An 18736-nucleotide genomic window follows, 5' to 3' on the forward strand; every position below is an offset into this window, starting at 1 on the left:
GCATGACCCCAACTCTGACTAAAATTTATAGAAATTCTTTATTATTAGACAAAAATAGACTCTTTTTTTCCCCCTCTTCATGTGGTCCCACTCTGGTCTCTCTGCTCAGAGGGAGAGGCAGAGGAGGGAGTGACTGGGCTCCCTGTACCTCACCCCTGTCCTGCCTTGCTGGGACCTGCAGCTGGGTGGAGCTGGCAGGGCCCGTTTCCCCTTCGAAGCTGTTGTTCTTGTGCAAGTGGGGCTGTCCTGAGCCCCTCAGGCTCCACTTCCCATGCTTCCTCACCCCTCACACGCCCATCTCTGCCATCTGCTCACATGCAAGGTCATCTCATGGGTCCGTCCACTTAGCTTAGCAGGCTGGGGTCCGGGAAGGAGAGCAATGTCCCAGGCTGGTGCCTATTCCTCATACCTAAGGGTGGGGGCTGGCTCCTGGGTCTCCTGGGTCCAGGCCAGGGGAAGTGAGGGCAGTGGGGTGCTGGGAGAGGATGCGGTGTTGGTGTAGCCTCTGAGCTTGTGGCCTTCCTTCATTTTCTCTGGCCCAGTAGAACTTTGGTGATGAAGGTGACAATGGCGCCTGCAGGCTGATCTGGGTCAAGCTCTGCAAAGAGGTGACACACATTCTCCCAGGGGCTTCCTGCCTTCTTGGCCACGAAACCAAAGATCCTAGGGGGACAAAGAGTTGGGGTGGGGAGGGAGCTCAGCATCTCCTCCACAAGGGAGCACAGCTTGCTTTGGGAGGGTTGCCTCAGCAGGAGTTTCGGATGCCAGCATTTTGGGAGGGTGGAGGGGCCCTGATCCCTGGGAGGGAAGAGATTGGACTCATGGGAGAGGCTTACTTGGAGGTGGTCCCGTCTGGGTTGGTCCATCTGCAGAAGGAAAAGAACTGTGAAGGACTGTACCCGAAGAAACTGCTGCTAAAAGAAGAGCTGGGGCAGGGGACTATCTGTGGGGACTGATGGGGCCAGGAGCTGTGGGAGGAAAGCGTTTGGAGGGAGGGTCACCTCCGGTCCTGAGGGTCGGTGCTGGAGAAGGTGATGCTGTTCACTGGATAATGGCGGCGAAAGAAGAGCCTGCAAGGAGGTAGAGAAGGTCACACTCAGGAGTCAGGGCTCCCAGGGGCCTAAGCTTGGGGTTCCACGGGCTGGGCCCATATACTCACTTCCTTTGGTTATCTGTCAGCGTAATGCCCTGGGCTGAGACCTTGAAGTGGACAACGCCTGGTGTAGGGCGGGGGCTGCAGCTCAGAGCTGCAGAGCTGGCCCGGGCAATGGCTTGGGGTCCCGTCAGTGACTCTGTCTCCACTGAGGTCACGTAGAGCACACTGCAGGCTGCAGGGGCAGAAGTGGGTGGGGTAGGAGCACCAGCTCTGCCAGCCCCCAGGTCTCATGTCTCCCCTTACTCCCCCACCCCACCAGCTCTTGCTCTTTCTTCAGATGGTGCTGCTTAAAATGCATTGGAACCACATAGGTCACTTGTTAAAAAGGCAGATTTGTGACTACCAGATCTACAATCGGAGACAGGAGGGGGATGGAAAAGCTGCCTTCTAACAAGTCCCTCATGGTTCTCATGCTCGTAAGACTTTGAGAACCTGGACTGATGCTCCCCTTCCCCACTCACAAATGCGGCTCCTCCTGCTTCCTGGGTCAAGCGCATCTTCCAGGCCCCACCCACCTCAAGGCCTTTCAGTGCGCTTGCGCTGTATCTGCCATGCCCCCCTTGGTACCCAGGGAGGGGGAGGGAAGGGGAGGGGGGTCTCTACCAGCGCCCTGACGGAGAAGGTCTGCTGCCGTGCTCATATTGGTGGGCACTGGAACCTCTGGAGTCTCTTCCAGAAGATCTGGGGGAAATGAAGGCCAAACAGGGATGGTTAAAAGGGAGTACCATTCCCTAGGAGCGGGAGGACCCCCTCTGCTGTCCCCAGGACCCCTGGATTCTGCCTTTGGCTAGAATAGACGGGAAGAGATGGGAAGGACAGATTACAAGACACGCTACCTTTACTGGGAATGCGCAGGCAGCAGGGCAAGGAAATGGGGGAGATGGAGTGTTGGGAGACCAGGGCGGACAGGCTGCCTGCAGAGGAAGAGGTGAGAGAAGTCCTGATGTATCCACAGATATCCCCAGCTTTCCCTTCCACCCTCCTGAGAGTCCTTGACTTCTCCCCAAACCAACTCAACTGTAGCTTCCCCCAGCCCCTGCTTCTCACCAAAGTGCGGCTCACTGGGACAGCCCTTGATCTTCACGCCTTTGGGTCCAGTCTCAATGAGGAAATGACGGACCAGCTGTTCCAAGGGGTCCCCTGAGCCGAGGGGAGGGGAGAGTAAGGTGTTATTTGGTTCCAGGTTCTCTACTTTCTACCCCGAGAGGAGAGGTCGTTTCCTGCCTCCTTCCTCATAGAATGGTACCCCTTGCCCCCTTTTCTTGCCTCTGATGCCTCCCTTCACTCCATTCTCCCTCTCCCTTGAGCTTTGGAGCATTCAGTACCTTTCCAGGGCTGGGTGCTGGGTGGGGGTGTCGCCACCTTGAGGGCCAGCCCATAAGCTCCTTGGAATGAGTGACTGTCCCTGATCAGGAAGGCCCCAGGCTCCTTGTCCTTCAGCAGAGCAATGGCTGGAGGCGATGTGAAGGTTAGAAGTTCTCACAGTGGCTGACTGAGCCCCATCCCCACTCATGCCCTTGGCACCCTCCTCTGCTAACCAGGCTCCCCAGGCCTCTGGCCCTGACAGCTGCGGTGGGGGTGGGTGGCTTAACTTAACAGGGACTTGGGTGGGGTTGAGGGTCCTCAGGCCCAAAGCCCAGAATCACCTGCTAGTGAGAGGCCCGGCCAAGGCTAAACCCAACTGTGACAGAGACTGTGGGGATAGGAACGGATGGGGGCAGGCTGGGTGCTCACCTTGGTCTCGGGACAGGTGTGGCTTGTACCAGAACTTGGATGTATCCTGGACAAACTTGACATTGCTTTGGCTCTCTTGTGTATGCAGCTCTAGGATAAGCAGAGACTGAGCTCGGGCCCCAGGGCTTCCCAGACCACATGCCATGCCCCTCTCTGGGAGAAAGAGGGTTCTCCCAAAGTGGCCCCACCCCCTCTCAAGGCCTTTATACCTGGGGGTTGGGGAGCATTATCTGGGAGCAGGGGTGCGAACGTGACGTGGTGACTGGTGCCTCTGGCTGCTGGTGATGCCTGCTCTGGGCCCCAGGGTCCTGGCTGCTGCCCAGGCCCTGGCAGGTGGCGTTTCTCGGGAAGTGGGGGCTGGGTGGGGCCGTTGGTGTCATAGGATGCAGCCAGGGGGAAGGCAGGTGTTGGGGAGCTCTGAGGCGGCTCAGGGCTGGCCATAAGCCAGGGCATCTGGGTAGGCACAGGGGTGAGGGGGGACCCATCTGGGCTGTCTGGGGAACCCCGAGGGCCCTGCCAGGGGGCCTGGCGGAGACCAGGCAGTGTGGTGGGCACAGCACCCCGTGGACTGGCAATGTCTGAGCAACTCCCTGGGCTCCTTTCCTGAGGCCAGTCATTGGGTGAGTGGGGAGGGGAGGTCGGGGTGAAGGGGCCAGGGGCTGGAGGCTCAGGCCCACTTCTTGCTGGCAGCTCAGGAGCCTTTTCGGTGCCTCCCTGGGAAGCAGGGGGTGAGGCCTTGCCAGGACTCAGCCTCTGAATGGGCGCCAAGGTGGGAGACCTGGTGTCCTGGCGTCGGGTGCTGCAAGGTGGGAGGGCAGGTGGTCAGCAGGACTGCAGAGCCCCTGTTGAGAGAGAGCTGGCCACCCACCCCCGCCTGACTTCAATACCTGTTGGTCTAGGAAGTGCCCGAGCTTCCCCAGGCCCTCTGTATACCTTTCCTTGCCCTGGACAGGGCTGCTGGTGTGCAGGGGTGTGGAGGGAGCAGTCAGCTCTGAGGAGGCACTGCACTGGGCATCTCGGGGAGACAGAGGCAGGGGGCTGTGCCTGCTGGGGTCCCCCCTCCAGGAGACTGGCTCAGGTGACTCTGCCATAAGGGGGAGAGGTGAGGCTGTGAGCCAGGAAATGGGCCCTTCCGTCTGGCTTAGCTCTTCCTCGCCCTGTGCCCCCTTGACCTCCCCACCATCTCCCAGAGCCATCCTCTGCCCTGGGCACCCGCCGCCTCAGTGGTCCTCACCTGCAGATGCCAAGGGGCTCGCTGGGACCAGGTGCCCAGGCAGAGGGTACCTGTCCCCTCCCTCTTCCGCAGGGATCTCGTAGCTCAGCTTCCTGGATTGTGGGTAGGGTGGGCTGCCCGGGGAAATGGAGCCAGCCCGTGGGGAGTGGGCACCAAGACTGGGATACCCCCTGCCCTCGCCTGGGGACCCACAGCTGCGAGGCACCCGGCCGTATGCTGGGAAGTAAGCGGGCACTGCCCCTCCATAGCCGTAGGCCACCAGGGCTGGGTACCCTGGATGCCCATACCTGCCTTCAGGGCACAGGGCGTAGGGACAGCCCTCATGCCCTTCCTCCCCTGCCTTGGGTGGCTTCAGGCAACTGTAGTCAGGCACTGGGGCATGGTGATGCCCACAGGCAGGCACTAGCAGGGGCAGGGGATGCCCCGGCCGCAGTGGGTGCAGGAGAGGCTTGCCAGCCTCACTCACCCACCCCTCGCCAGCCTCCCTCTCCAGCCGCAGCCCATACAGGGTTGCTGTGGGCAGTGCCAGTTTCTCCTCACAGGCCGGGCATGAGCACAAGGCAGGCAGCCCAGGGTCCTCCAGGATTACCACCTCCCGGTAGCCTGGCGAGCGGTAGCCAAAGTCCCCGTTGGCCGGCTTGCCCAGCTCAGGCTGGTATGGGTACGGCCCCTCGGACAGCGATCGGCAGAGTCGCCTCTTTTCCACTGAGGCCTCGGCATAGCCCTGGGGGGGGCCCTCGTAGCCCGCGTAGGCCAGCCGCCGTCTCTCCAGGGTGCCCTCCGCCCGGTAGTAGCCCCCGTTGGAGGCCCCGCAGGGTTCCCGGTAGCCCTGGCGGCAGGAGCAGTGGCGGCTGAGGCCAGGCCTGGGGCCTGAATACATCCCGAGGTGGGGGCCTCCGCCCACGGGGGGGTTCTCTTCGTCATCTAGGATGGCCGTCTCGCGCCCCGTGCCCCGGCTCCCACTGGCCACTCCGCAGCCTCCCAGGAGGCGATCCAGCTCCTGCCGCTCAGCTACCGTCGGCGGTGGCCGGCCAGGGGATTCCGCAGTCGGCTCTGTGGTCAGCGTGGATGAATGGCCAGAGTCACTGCTGACAGAGAGCATGGGGGGTGCGGGTGGCTCTGGCGAGGGTGCCGGTGGGGTCTGCCGGGGGATCCGCTGCACCTGGGCATAGGGACTGCCATCCAGAGGGCCCCGGGTGTGGGTCAGGGAGCCTGAGTGGGGAAGAGGAGGAGGGAGGGAGGGAGGGCAAGCAGGGAAGAGGGAGAGAGACATGGTTAATGTGGGGAGACAGCTCTAAGGACTCCAGCTAAGGTGGGGGGCAGGGCTGTCCCTTGGGAGGGGGCTCTGCCTGGGGGGAAGGAGTATATGCTCTGCCCCACTCCCAAACCAGCACCTCCCACCTCCCAGGGCCTGCCCTGCACACCGTCCACACTGTCCTCGTGGTGCTGGTTGAAGTTCTCGTAGGAGTCCCAGCGCACAGCAGGCTCTGCAGTGTTGTAGTCGACAGAGACTGAGGGGTCATTCCGCAGGGCATTGCCTGTGGAGAGGCCATCGGGATAGTTGAGGAGCAGTGGGGATGGTTACAACTTTCAGCCCCTGACCCAAGGTCCTGCTCTTACCTTTGATCTTCTCGGGGCTGGAGGAGAAGACAAACTCCACTGAGGCTTGGAAGGGGAATCTCTCATCTGTGGGGAGCGGGCAGTGAGGAGCCAGGTACCTGCCCTAGCCCACGCTCTCCTGCCTGCCATCCCATCTGCCAGGCCCTTCCCCTGGGTCCCTGCCCCACTCCGCTTGCCTCTGACTCACCAGTCCAGGCCTCGTCCAGCTGGTCCTTGGGGAAAGTGAGCCGTGTTCCATGGATGGTGCATGTGTGGAACTGGACTCGGAACACAAGGGTCCGGTCGGTCCCCCGGTCACCCCTGTGATAGCATGTCACCTGGGTGACAGGAGGGAAGCCAGAGGGTCAGGCCCTCATGTCTACTTATACCTCCTTGACCTTCCACCCTTGGAGCTGCCCAGCCACAGCTTCTGCCCTGCCTCGACCTCAAGGACTCAACCTCAACCACTAGAACACACCCCTTTCACCCTCCAATCTGCCTTGAATTGATCGCTTGCCAGGAGATTGTGCAGCTGGCAGGATACACCACACTCCCTGCCTCATCCCCAGAATTCTCCCTGTTGCCAGGAACCCCTCACCATGACGTCGCCTTTCAGGAGGAGGGCTGGCTCCAGGCTGATGCAAAGCTGCTGGGGACCGGGGCCTGCAATGTGACTGTGGGGAAGAGAGGAGAAGGCAGGGCTGAATCAGAAGCACCCTGGGCTCAGAGGTGGACTTATGAGTAGTCAGGAGGGAGTCGGGAGATCTGAGTCTGAGCCCTGAGTGAGATCTTAGCGGAGCTTCAGCCTCCCTATCTATAGATTGAATTCCAGGTGCAGTGGTTGGAGCTGGAGGCCCAGGGAGGTTGAAGAAGCAGGAATCTAAGAAGCAGGGGTCCAGGAGGGCTGGAGTCTGGCCATGGAAGTGTCAGGTTCTGGAAACAGAGTACTTACTAGACTCCAGATGTGTAGACAAGCTGCATGGACTGGTAGATCTTGAGGAAGGGCTGGAAGCCTGAGGTGCAGGGAGGAGAAGGCACATGAGGGACACTGAGTGGACTGGGCTGGGGGCAGCCCTCCCCATGGAGCACATTCCAGGTGGACTCACCTGTGCCAGGTTCAAAGGCTGGCAGCATGGGCACAAGCACATAGTGCAGGAAGAGAGGGCTGCTGTTCATTCTAATGGAGCCGGAGAGCAGACCACTGAAGTAGCTGATATATCTGTGGGGGTGTCAAAGAGAACATAAGCCCCTTCCTCTGGATGTCCCCTTGTATCATTTCAGCTATGTACATGTCCCATCCATGATGGAAGAACTGCCCTACTCTTCAACACTTCCTTCCATCTTCCAGCTCACCAGAAAGTTCTTCCTTGCTTCTAACCTCAATCCCTCTTGCTGTCTCAAAGATTTTATACCTGATGCTCCCTTTGCCAGATCTCTGCCTAACCTTATAGAGACAGGTTCTGTCTGTCCTGTGTCTCTATCACATGGCTTGGCCTTGTTTTCTTCACAGCACTTATCATCCAAAATGATCTATTTACTCCACTACAATGTAAGCTCCATGAAGGCAGGAACTTTGTTCTGACTTATCAGCACTCAACACAGTGCCTGGCACAAAGTTGCTGGTCAAGTAAGGTGTGTTGAATGAATGAGAGAACCTTGGCCTTGGCAGCCAGGGAGTGAGCCACTCCCTCCACCCACCCCCACCTCTGGCTGCTCACCGGCGCTGGGAGGGCTGCAGTTCCGCGGCCACCTTGTCCTCACAGAACTTCCGCATGGTAAGTGTAGCCAGTGCCTGGTCTGCCCTGGGGAGATGAGAGCCAGTTGGGGAGACTAGAGACTGCTCTACATTCTGACCTCCCAACCCTAAAGCCCCAGGAAAGGGAAGGGAAGGGAAGAGAAGTGTGATTCCTCACCCCTCTACCACCCCAAGTCTTAGAGGAAGCCCAGAGTGGCTTTACTAGTCACTTTTCTAGTTGTTGAATTGTTCCCTGAGCTTTAGTTTCCTTGCTGTAAATGGGACAGTAAGACCATCTGCTGGAGGTGGAAATGTGAAGTTTATAGCAAAGGGCTCTTTGAACAAAATGATGGGCTTCAGGGGAGATGAGCTCATAAGGCGCCGGCTGGAGAAAGGGCCATCAGCAAAGAGACTGCGCAGGTGGGTGGGAGCCTCACCCTGCTGAGATCTTGCTGTAGTGCATGTAGGCAGAGACGATGACCCCCAGCTTTCCCTTGCTCCCCTGAGGGATAAAGAGACAGGAATGGAAGGCCGGTTGGGCCCCAAGCTGATGGAGGTCCCAGCCCCTCACAACCTGAGGACCCAGCCCACCTTGCAGTACAGTACAACCACGTGTTGTGGATCAGCGCTGAGCCATGTCTCCATGGCTTTGCAGATAGAACACAGCTTGTCCAGGGGTGGGGCATGCAGCTCAGGCCAGCCAAAGTCCTGGACCTGGGGGGTGGGAGCGTGTAAGAGTGCAGCTGGCCAGGATTGGGGGCCATGGAGGAAAAGAGATGGGTGGGGGCCTGAAAAAGGGGCAGAGTGTAGGAGCCTGGGGGCAAGATCTGGGTCCTGTTGATTGTCTGTGACAGCCCCAGCACTTTCCTTACCCTAAAATGGGCTAATGTCTGCTGCACCATGTTTTGGGGTGTCTCAAGTAATATGTCATATTGGAAAGTGCTTAAGGGTGAAGTAGATGCCAGTTGCTGTCAATATGAGGAAGCCAAGGGGCTTCTGGGCTTCTGTATAATGACTACGCAGGCCATTCCTCTCCTACCTTGGGATTTAGGCGAGTTAGATCATGTCTTTTCTCTGAAAGGTTGAAGAGCTGCAAATAAAAGGGGGACTTTAGAGGGACGTGACCTCAGGCAGTGAGGCGCGGCGGTACGTGGAGGGTGTTCCTCTACAATGAGGATGTTGCTCAATTCTGGTCTAGCACTGACACAGTCTACCAGCGTGCGTTCCCAATTCTCCCGCCGGCTGCCGGCTGCCGGCCCCGCCCTCTCTGGGCCCGCCCCCTCTGGCCCCGCCCCCTGGCTCCGCTCCCCGGCAGCCTCGCCTCCTTTGGTGTGACGTCACTGAGTAGCCGCTCCCAGCCCTCTCATTGGTTGCCTCCTGCCGGCCCCGCCCCTCACCAGGTACTTGTCGCGGTGCTTGGACTGCAGCACGTGGGCCAGCTCGCGCAGGTGGCCCCGGTGTCGCTGCTCATCTGGCCGCGCAGGGAAGGCGGCGGCTAGGATCCGCTCTGTCACGTAGGTGAGGTCCAAGTCCCAGTGCCGCTCCATGAGCGGGTCCAGACTGAAGCTCCTGGGGTGGGGGCGAAGGCTACGTAAGGGACGGAGGGGCAGGGCACCCGGAGGTGGCTAGTGTGATGGAGGGGTGTCTGGCAGACTCCAGGTGAGGCCTGCCGGGTCCGGAGGGCGGGTGGAGCCAGGGGAAGAGTACCACTTAAGGAGGGGGATGGCCCGGGGGGCCCTTTTGGGGGCCACTGCTCTGGGCTGAGGGGTGGGGCCGGGGAGACGGGTCCTGTGGGACTCACCTGGGCAGAGTGCTGCGCTGCTTTGAGTGGTTCAGAGACTTGGTGGATCCCTGGTGGATGAGAAACATTGTCGATATCTCTTTGGGGGTCCCCCACTCTAGGCTCCCTGATCCAGAGTCCCATGTACTTTTGTCCTCCTAGAAACCTAGATGCTTCCTCGCAGGGCTACCTGCCTCCGCCCCCCTCCTCCAGCATCACCTTACCAGGTGCTCTATGCGCCTCACTGGGGCCGTGTTTCGCCGCTAGAGGGAGATGGGGGAGGAAAAGGGAGTGGTTAGGGCAGGGGTAAGGACGGGTCTCCGGATAGCGGGCATGTCAGTGTCTCCTTGAGCGCTGCAGTTGCGGGGTGGGGAGGAGGAGAAGAGTCTTAGCCCCCAGCAGGTCCAAGAGAACAAGAAGAGGAGAGGGCGCAGGCATTTCCCTCTCCCCCTCAGGATGACGATACCCTCAGCAGTCAGTCCAAGGTAGCCTCCTGGGGATCCTCTCCCCGGCCACCCTGCCTCTGGACGCCTCAGCCAGGTTCCTTGCCTCCCCCACCCCATCCCAGAGCACACTCACCAGCTCCGCCGGAGGCAAGGCTTGACAGGACGAAGTCACCTGGAAGGAGACCTGAGTGAGGGGCTGAGCTCCTGGTGAAATGGGGTCTCCCGGGCTTGAGGATGGGGCCACCCCTCAGCTTCAGTAGGAAGGTGGAGGGCCTGCCAGTGGATGGGCACAGGCGCCAGCTGAGGTTCTTCTATTTAAGGGAGCCTCCCCTCTGGCCTCCTGGTCTCTCATGCCCGGGCCCCCCACTTGTTGCTCTTGGCTCCTAGCCCCCTGCCCACACAGACCCCCATTCATCCAGCTGCAGGGCAGGAGTTATATATAGAGCTATGGAGGCAGGACATGGCCAGGGAGGGACACGGGTCTCTTTCACCGGGAAACCCCGCCCCTGGGCACAGAGCTCCCCCAAGTCAGCTCCAAGGCCCTGGGACCCCCCAACCCCCACCCCCTCCACACACACACCCAGCAGGAGGAGCTCCTCAGAGAGCCCAGGGAACCTCCTCAGAGATGGGGCTGTCTCAGGTCCCCAGTGGGCAATGGGTGCTATCCAGGGCTTGTACCTTCTGCTCAGCTGTTCCAGGCCCAGGACAAGACCCACCCAGGCATCCTGAGGACCTCTCCCCAGAGAGAAGGCACAGCCCATCCGGCTGCCCAGTTTCTGAAATCCTGCTCCCCACCCACCCACCCCGCCCTTTCTCCTCCTCCTCCCCACCCCCCATCCTCTCGCCAGCTGCAGCCTGGGCACAGCACCAAGACAAACCCAGTCTCGCTGTCCATCGGCCTGGGCCAGCCCACTGGGGGGTGGAGTAGGGTGGTTCTTAAAGGGCCCAGTACAGTACCCCTTCCCACCCAGCAAGGGTCCCCAAATGATGAGAGGGGTGGAGGTGGAGGGTTGATGCCAGTGTGGCTGGAGGTGTTTTAGAGGAGGGAAGACACCTCACTTCCTCTCCTTCCGTCATGTGGAAGCAGGTACCCACCTTTGCTTCACATTTTCTGTGTGTCGCCACCTTGCAGACTGGAAGGGGATGGGAGGAGGAGAGGGGTTATCAGGGGCCTGTTGGGGCAGTGGGAGGGGTGGGTTTCCCCCATCTTCCCAGGCCCTGGAACCAGACCCTAGGACTTCAGGACTCCAGCTGTACTAAGCTGGCTGGGGTGGGGAACGGGGATACCACTGCCCAGGCCAGGAGGGTGGGGGTAAGGGGTGAGGTTCTAGGGTGGGTGGGGGTAGAGAGGAAGAGAGGGAGGGAAGCCCCCAGTCACAGGTCAGGGTGGGAAGGTGTCTTGGATCTCCAAGCTTGCTGGGGGTGTCATGGGGAGCAAGGGCTGTTTGAAGTGTGAGGCAGCTGCCTCTTGGCTACTGTGTGGCCTAATCCCAAGGCATTCACATCATGTTTTATGTTGTGTGAATCTGCCCCTCTGACCTGTGCAACACAGTGGTACTGGGTGGAGGGTCTCAGAGTCACTGAACAGGGCTCCTCACCTCTGCATGAGACGCCTGTCCCATCGATGGTCACCTTACACACTGCACAGACTGGTGGTTTCTTCCGGAAAACCTTCTCCCGGAAGCTATGCGGCTCAGCTTTCCTAGGCTGGTGGTGGAGGGACAGACAGCAGACAGAGGTGTCACTTCCCAGCGGGCTCATCTCCAGGACCTGGCAGTGGCTTTATCACTGCACGGTTTCCTCCTTTCTCCATTCTGATAAAGGCCCCAAACATGCTACAAAACCACCGCCCCCCCTTCCCTCCCCCAGGACACTCTTGGCCACAGCTGTTCTAGGAGAGTGGTGGGGCCTGCCCTGGACAGTTTCCTAACATGGAATCTGACCCCTTGCATTGCCCTAGCTGGGTCAGCTCCTCCCCTAGGATCACTTAGGCCCTCACGTGGCCCTGGTATGTGATGCCCTTGTGGTTACTGTCACCCCAAACTCCAGGGCTTTCCTCCTGGGGGATGGGGGCTCTCTGGCTCTCCTCCATGTGGGCCCCGCCTCCCCAGATAGAGGCCCGTGTGGAGTGGGTGGGAGGGGGATCCAGGCAGGCGGGCAGCATGTCACTCACACAGCAGCCAGACCAAGCTGGCAGGAGTGGCCTCAGCCAGTCCTGCTCCCCCGGCTCCTGCTGTCCCCACACTCCAGGCAGCTGACATGCCGCCTCCCCCCACCATCAGAACAACATGTTTACTCATTGTGCGTTGAGGCGGCAATTGTGTAAGGAGGGGGGTGGCAATGCTGGAAGGAGAGGCAGATAGAGGCAGTGGGGAGACATGTTCCCTCTGGATATAGTGAGCTCCCCATCATTTGAGGAGGTTCAAGGGAGATTCAAGCATTGCTTGCAGGGGTGGGGTGGGCCAGATACCCTTTACAGCCCCTTCCCACTCAGACGTACAGTGAGAGAGGAGGCTGAGACGCCTCCTTACAGCCCAGGCCTGTCTCACTCCCGTCCACTCTTACTGTGGGTTTGCTCTTTCCATCCTCTGTCTGGGGACAAATTGCCTCTTCCACCATTTTTCTCCTCCTCTGGAGTTCAAGCTCCACTCCCGTTCCCCCCATGATATTGTCTAATGCTGTCCTGAACTACTACTTTTGGGGTAAGGCTGAGAATAAGTGGGAAAGGGAGTGACAGGGCCTCCAGGCCCCCCAGCCTGGGGACCCAGGCAGCACCTCTGGTGTCTTGGCTGTCCCTGGAGCTGCTGGATTAAACCCAACCTGAAACTCTTCTGGGCTGAACCAAACTCACTGGACCTAAGAAGCTTGGGTGCCTTTTGGCATTAACAGCATACCCAGATGATGTCTGGGGAAACCGAAGCTCCAGTTTCTAAAGCACTGCTGAGACCTGGCCTCTTCTCTCCCTTCCTCCCTGCCTCCCCACTTCCCCACCCCCACCCCCCCCCATTTCCCAAACTTCCTCGGGTTAGGGAAGGGAGGAAGGGATCCCATCTCTTAGCCCTGCTCTAGGGCTCCAGTATGGTCCCTAGCATGGACTTACAATGATGTGTACCTGAGGCACAGGTTTGGGGGACCAGGACCCTCAGGGTTGGTCCAGGCTAGGGGAGGAAAGATGTTAGAGAAGCCATATCCTGTATCAGGATCCGCTCCAACCCAAACATCTGCTGCCCACGCTGCAGCCCCCAGCCGCCCCAAAGGATAGAGTGATGAGGGGATACGGACAAGGCGAGAAGCCTGAGGAAGCTGAAATTGGGTAGAGAGTCTGGCCTGAGTCCTGTCCCCCTCCCCCACGGCCCGCACCTCCACCCCAGCCCCTCCTCTGCCCGGGTGGGCACTCCTACCCTGCTAGTGGCCCGGCTGCTGTCCCTCCTCCCCAGGGCTCTGAGCAGCCTCTCCACGGGGCCGCTGGACTTCATGGTGTCTGGCTGGCCGGGCCGCCCGCCGCAGGGCCTGAACAATGCTGGGGCCTGGCCTGGGGCTTCCTGGAAGCGGCCTGGCAGAGGCAGTGGCTTCCCCTGGGTGGAGGGTAGGCTGTCTGCCTGGCGTGAGGAGAAGCCCGGCCCTGGAAGTGGAGGGGAGTGCAGACGGGAAGGGGGCAGGTCGCTGCTCCAGGAAGTGGAGGGGGGGAAGGATGTGGGGGAGACCGGGAGATCAGATTCCCAGGATCTACCCTGCTGGGATGTCAGCGCAGGATCCTTTGGGCCCCAGCCTCTGCAGCTGCCCGGCCTCCTGGGGAGTGTTCCGGGGATTCACCCTGCTCAGGGACCTACAGCCATCCACGGTCCTAAGATCCAGCCCTCAGTGGGGCAGGGGGGTGGGGTAGGAATTGAGGGCTCAGGGCAGGTCTCAAGGGCCAGTGGGGAACACCGTGTCCCGGCCAGCCTCCCAGCCTGGACTCTCAGGCCCTCCTGGGACTTCCGGTTGTGGGGTAGGGAGGGACTGGGAACCACTGCTGGCTCAGGATCTCCAGGATCCTGACTGAGGGCATCCTGTGGGGCCCAGAGCGGGGCTCCTGCGAGTCAGGGCAAATGGGACTGAGGACCAGCTCTCTGCCTCATTTCGCTGGTTGTGAAGTAGGAAAAGGAAAACACGCACTGCCTCCCCACCCCTGCTGCCTCCCTACCTCTACCATTGTAAGGTTGAGTCCCAGCTGGAAGGCTGCTCTGCCCACAGGAGGGATCCATTCTGCTGCCACAGCCCAAGGCTTTGAAGACCCTTCTGAGAGCGCCCAGCTGCACCCCAACTCACCCATTTTCTGGCTTTGTTTCAGGCCTGATATCACAGGTCCCTAGCCCCTCTTTTGAGTCTTGCAACTTAAGTCCTCCACCCCAGGCCCAGGCCCCCAGTGCCCGGCCCTCTCCCCACTGCCCCCAGCCCCACTCTCCCCAAGCCTGAGTACTACCTTCATGGCTCTAGCTCTGCTGTCCTCCCTCAGCAGCCGTCCCAGGGCGTGAGGACTGGACAGGAGGTCCCCCTCCCAACACATACTCCACCCCCTCCGTGGGCCTCCTGCCTCCCTCCTGGGAACATGGCCAACTTCCTGTCCGGGAGTTAAGAGAAGGGGGTGGATGGGCCTTGGAAAGGGGGGAGTAATCTTTGGAAAACACCGAGGTTAATGACTTGGGGGTCCTCAGCCCCAAACCTTGAACAGCAGCCCTGTCATTTGAAAGAATGTGCAGACGTGCCCTGCCCCATTTGCATGGCATTTACTGAATGTCCCAGTGCTCAGGCAACTCCCCCAGCTCTGGCTTCTCCCACTGGGACCCTTTGACTTCCCTTCTCCTCCCTCACGTCCATCTGATCTGGAGCCCACCAGGGACACTTCTGTGGGACTGGATGGGCGGGGCCTAGCCTGAGGCTTCTTCTGAGAAGATTCTTCAGGCCAGGAAGTCTGTCCCCAGAGTACCTTGGCCAGTGGGTGGCATCTGTGTGGCAGCCTCCAGTCTGTAACTGGAGAGGGGCTCTGGCTGTAACTCCCCTCTCCCCCTGGAGTTCTGGCTGGGTCCCAGGACATTCCAGGCCCCTGGCCAGTGTGGGCAACTGGGCCTGGCCTGGTCCAGAATGTGCTGCTTGGGGGAGGAGAGGCACTGTGGCCGGGGGCTTTCCTCTGCCCGTTTCCTCCTCTGTTCCTATTGCGTATAACCCTGAGCTTGGAGTCCCAGCATGCTTCCACTGCTACTGCTTCCAGATCCTTTCATGTGGGTCAGGTTCTCAAACACCATCTGAGCCTAACTGGTCTCAGACTCTTCCCACCCAGACCTAGCAAGGAGGTGCCCAAGCAGTGACTGCAGTGAGGGAGTGGGGCACTCACTAACCCCTGACCTGGGTGACCGGGGCTGGTCTGGCTTTGCTTTGAGTCCCTCTCCAGCCTGTGGAGCACCTCTGAGGGAAGATGGGGATAGGAAATGCATCTTTGCCAGAGGGTGGGGGTAGGGTGGGGGAGTGAGCTGTGAAAACATTGCCAGACCCACTAGGACCCTCACCCTCCTACTGCCTGGAACATTCTAGAGCCCATCGGCTGCTCCTCCAGCCTGGTCCTCTCTCACCCTGAAGCTTTGGGTTCGTTTGGAGAAACCCCCTCCACCCGCACCATCTCACTTCCTGGAAATAGCTGTGGTTGGATCAGAGGCTGAGAGCCTGGGGCCCTGCCTTGGAAGAGGGGTGAGGCCCAGGGAAGGAGAGATGGAGGGAAGGCTGGGTAAATGGGTATATCCAGAGGGATCTGAGAACTGAGGGTAGAAGCAGAGGCGCAGATGAGTGGCATTAGACTGGAAAGTCGAATCAGTCTCATCTGTGCCTGCTTTCTGCCTCAGTTTCCCCAGATGCGAAGTTAAAAAAGAAAACACTCGCAGGCACTACTCCCAGGCCAGGACCCGAGTGCCGCTGCCAGCTCCTGCCCAGGTTCCGGGGCCTGTGTGTGTCCAGGCAACTTGCGTCACCGCGCTTGAGAAGGGGCGCCTCGGGCTGTGGGCGCGCGGGCGAGTGCGTGGCGGAAAAGTGCAGCGCTGGACCGGGCAGTGTGTGGGCCCAGGACACGTGAAGGCGTGACGGCCCGGTCGGAGTGTGACCGCGGTCCGGGCCCCGCCCCCCGGCCACCTTCTTGGCCTCTAGCTGCCCCCGACCCCCGGCCCTAGCCTCAGCCCTGCGGCGCCCATCCTGGTCCCCGCGCCCACTCGACCCCCGGCGACCACGCGCCCCCTGGCGACCGCCCCGGGCACTACCCGCCGGGCGGTGACGCAGCGGCCGCCGCCCTCCCGCCCAGCACGGCGCGGCCACTCACCTGCGGGGGGCGCCCGGCGGGGCGGGGGCGCGCCGGGGCGGGGCAGCAGCAGGGGGAGCCTCCGGGCCAGCCCATCCCGCCGGGGCCCGCGCTGAGCGCGACCAGGAGGAGGAGAGAAGGGAGCGGGCGCGCGGCGCTCGGCTCGGCTCCCCCCGGCCCCCGCCGCTCCCCGCCGCTCCCCGCGCCCGCGGCCGCCCTCTCCCGCCCTCCCTCCCGCGCCCCGGCTCCAATCCCCACGTTCCGCCCGCTCCCCGCCCCCTCGTCCTCTCTCCTTTCTCCCTCTTCTCCCCACCTTCTACCGCGAACTGAGACTCACAAAGAGATGAGCAGAAAGAGGAATGCAGAGAGAGGCCGAATCAGGGAGAGACGGGAAAAGACTAAGAGATGGGGAGCGAGATTTTGAGAAAGACGGACACGGAAAACAGAGGGACGGGGAAAATCTGAGAGACCAGAGAGACCCAGAGATGGCGACAGGGAGTCGGGGAGACACTGACCCGGCAGGACACGGGGAAAAAACACTTGCTCCAGGGAGATGCTGAAGAGAAGGTGGCTATAGGCCCCGAAGGGACTAGAAACAAGGACAGAGAGGACCGCCCCGGCCTCAGCCTCCCTCAGCCCGCCCTCTCCATAGGAGTGTACTTGGGACTGGGCCTGACCCCAGAGCCCCAGGCAGAGCCCATCTGTGGCCTGCCCTCTGGGGAGCTCAGATCAGGTGAAGACACCACGTGTTGCTTGTTTCCCAAGCCGCTGGACACCCTTCCCCGCTCCTCTGCCCCACAGCAGACTTCCTGGTGCCACCCCGCGCCCGCGGGCAGCTCCCGGTGTCCCCTTCACCGCGTGCTTCAGGTTTGGGCTGTCACTCCCACTCCGTTGGAGGTCTTTTCACATTTAACACAAGTCCTGGGCTTCCCCAGTGCAACTGGAAGTTATTACTATGGAGGGGAACGGGAGGGTAGGGATAAGGGAGGGAATGTCTTCCTAGAAGCTCTGAACCTATTGCCCTTAGTAGATTCCAACAAGGTTCTTTAGCAGTGAGCACTTCCTGAAACTTTCTCCCTCCCTCACCCTCCCCACTGGAGTTTCCATGATGAAAACCGGGATGGGAAGGCAGATTCTGAGAAGCCAGTGCCCAGGGCTCAATGCCCAGTGCCTGCCCAGGGCAGCCAGCACTACCAGCTCTGAGGCCCTCCGTCCCTCCCTGCCCCGTCTCTCAACTGGGTCCGAGGAGGTGGAGCACCTGATTGCAAGCTGGCTTAGGGAAGAAGCTGTGAAGCAGCACATGGTGACAATGTAGGTCCCCCAGAGGCTGGCATTTGGGAGCGGATGGATGGGCTGGGGCTGGGGCTGGGGCGCTTTGATTTTACTACATTTGGCTGCATTGGTGTCCAGTAGGCAGGCTCAGGGATTAGATCAGTGGGGGTCACTGGGGTCTGTGGGGATAGGGGACTCTGTGGGAAGGGAAGGAGTAGATAGGCCCTGGGGGGTGGTGGTGGGAGGCTGGAGTTAGGGCAAGGCTGAGGAGAGCAACAGAGATTGAAGGCTACCAGGAAAAGGGCAGGGCTGAAGGTCATTTTGTGTATTTTGGCAAGACTTGATTATGCAATTGAGATACAAGGTATGAAAATGTCTTCATTTCTTTGGAGCCTACAATTGGCTTAACATCTTGCCCTTCCCAGGGTTCATTAGGGTCTTTGGCTGGGGTCTGGGATGCATGCCAGAGGGGTAGGTTCTGATCTCTAAAGGGAAGGACTGGGACTCAGAAGAGAGAAGCTCGATTGGGTCACAGAGAGGTGAGTTGAGCTAGGACCTCGCACTCACGTGGGTATCGCTGCTCAGCCTGGTGGGTCCATAAAAGCAACTTTTGTGTCCCCAAGAAGTTGGGAGAGGGTTACAAGATGGGTAGCTGAACTCCCAGCTCAGATGTGATTCCTTTTCTCAATATGGTGACTAAGGAGATGGGGATGGAAGAAGGAGGCTGTAGGAAATTGATGAGAAAAGTTGGGAGTAAAAATTATACAGCAGGTGGTTTGGGTGGAGGGGGGGAGGTGAAATAGAAATGGGAGGGAGCCAGTCATATATCCTGCTTTCCAGCTCAGAGCAGCGGGAGCTTCAGAAGGGAAGCGGAAGGGAAGAGGGAGAAGAAAGCAAGGAGGCTGTTATCAAAAGGGTGAAAAAATTTCAGGGACACCCTCTGCCCCTCCTTCCAAGCAAGTTATCCTACCTTGACTATGCAGAGGGCAGCCCATCTTGGCACTGAAGGCTGAACCTCCTCTTCCATGGTCCGGGGTGATCCCATGCCTGTGACTGGGTGTGCTCAGATCCTTGGTGGGGAACCGACTACAGGAGGGGGGACAATAGGTTGTGGGGCTGTCCTGGCTGGAAGAACACTGGGTCAGTGGAACTTCAGTGGAGGGGTTTGGGCACTAGGAACCAGGAAGAGCAGGGGAAGGGGCAGAGCTGACTCCAGAGGCGGATCTCCTGGCTGAGGACAGAGAGCGTATTGTCCAACTGGGAGGTGGCTGCAGCTGGGCGGGGAGCAGCTCAGCTCGCCCCTTCCAAACTCCTTTTTGGGGGAGTGGGGAGGGTGAGGGAAGGCAAGTCTCCCCTTCACTTGTGGCCCTGGGGGCTATAGTCGTTGCTGAGAAACAAGGTTTATTTGACAAATAGTGCTTCCCAGGAGCAGATGTGCAGCTCTTCCACTTCCTGAGAAAC

The 18736-nt window shown here is 60.1% G+C and overlaps 1 protein-coding gene across 6 annotated transcripts; it reads right to left on the bottom strand.

Annotated features, from left to right (window-relative positions):
• Positions 1-19: 19 nt before the first annotated feature.
• TNS2 (tensin 2) lies at positions 20-18406 on the bottom strand. Of its 6 annotated transcripts, none has more exons than XM_037847707.1 (29): positions 18246-18406; positions 11283-11391; positions 10780-10817; positions 9818-9856; positions 9463-9501; positions 9260-9309; positions 8856-9027; positions 8498-8548; positions 8050-8172; positions 7896-7960; positions 7442-7525; positions 6830-6942; positions 6676-6736; positions 6322-6397; positions 5932-6061; positions 5745-5810; positions 5549-5662; positions 4125-5336; positions 3824-3974; positions 3100-3689; positions 2891-2980; positions 2482-2607; positions 2204-2296; positions 1993-2070; positions 1760-1837; positions 1160-1328; positions 1002-1070; positions 837-866; positions 20-663 (listed from the first exon to the last, which is right to left on the bottom strand). In XM_037847707.1, the coding sequence occupies exons 1-29, from the start codon at positions 18318-18320 to the stop codon at positions 525-527; spliced, it is 4230 nt and encodes a 1409-aa protein (XP_037703635.1). In that variant the 5' UTR covers positions 18321-18406; the 3' UTR covers positions 20-524. The 6 variants fall into 6 exon arrangements, with proteins under 6 accessions (XP_037703635.1, XP_037703636.1, XP_037703633.1 ...); XM_037847708.1 differs by lacking the exon at positions 18246-18406 and adding an exon at positions 16025-16045; XM_037847705.1 differs by lacking the exon at positions 18246-18406 and adding an exon at positions 14147-14197.
• Between the last annotated feature and the right edge of the window lie 330 nt (positions 18407-18736).

Source organism: Choloepus didactylus, chromosome 8, assembly GCF_015220235.1.
Source record: "Choloepus didactylus isolate mChoDid1 chromosome 8, mChoDid1.pri, whole genome shotgun sequence".
NCBI classification, from domain to species: Eukaryota; Metazoa; Chordata; class Mammalia; order Pilosa; family Megalonychidae; genus Choloepus; species Choloepus didactylus.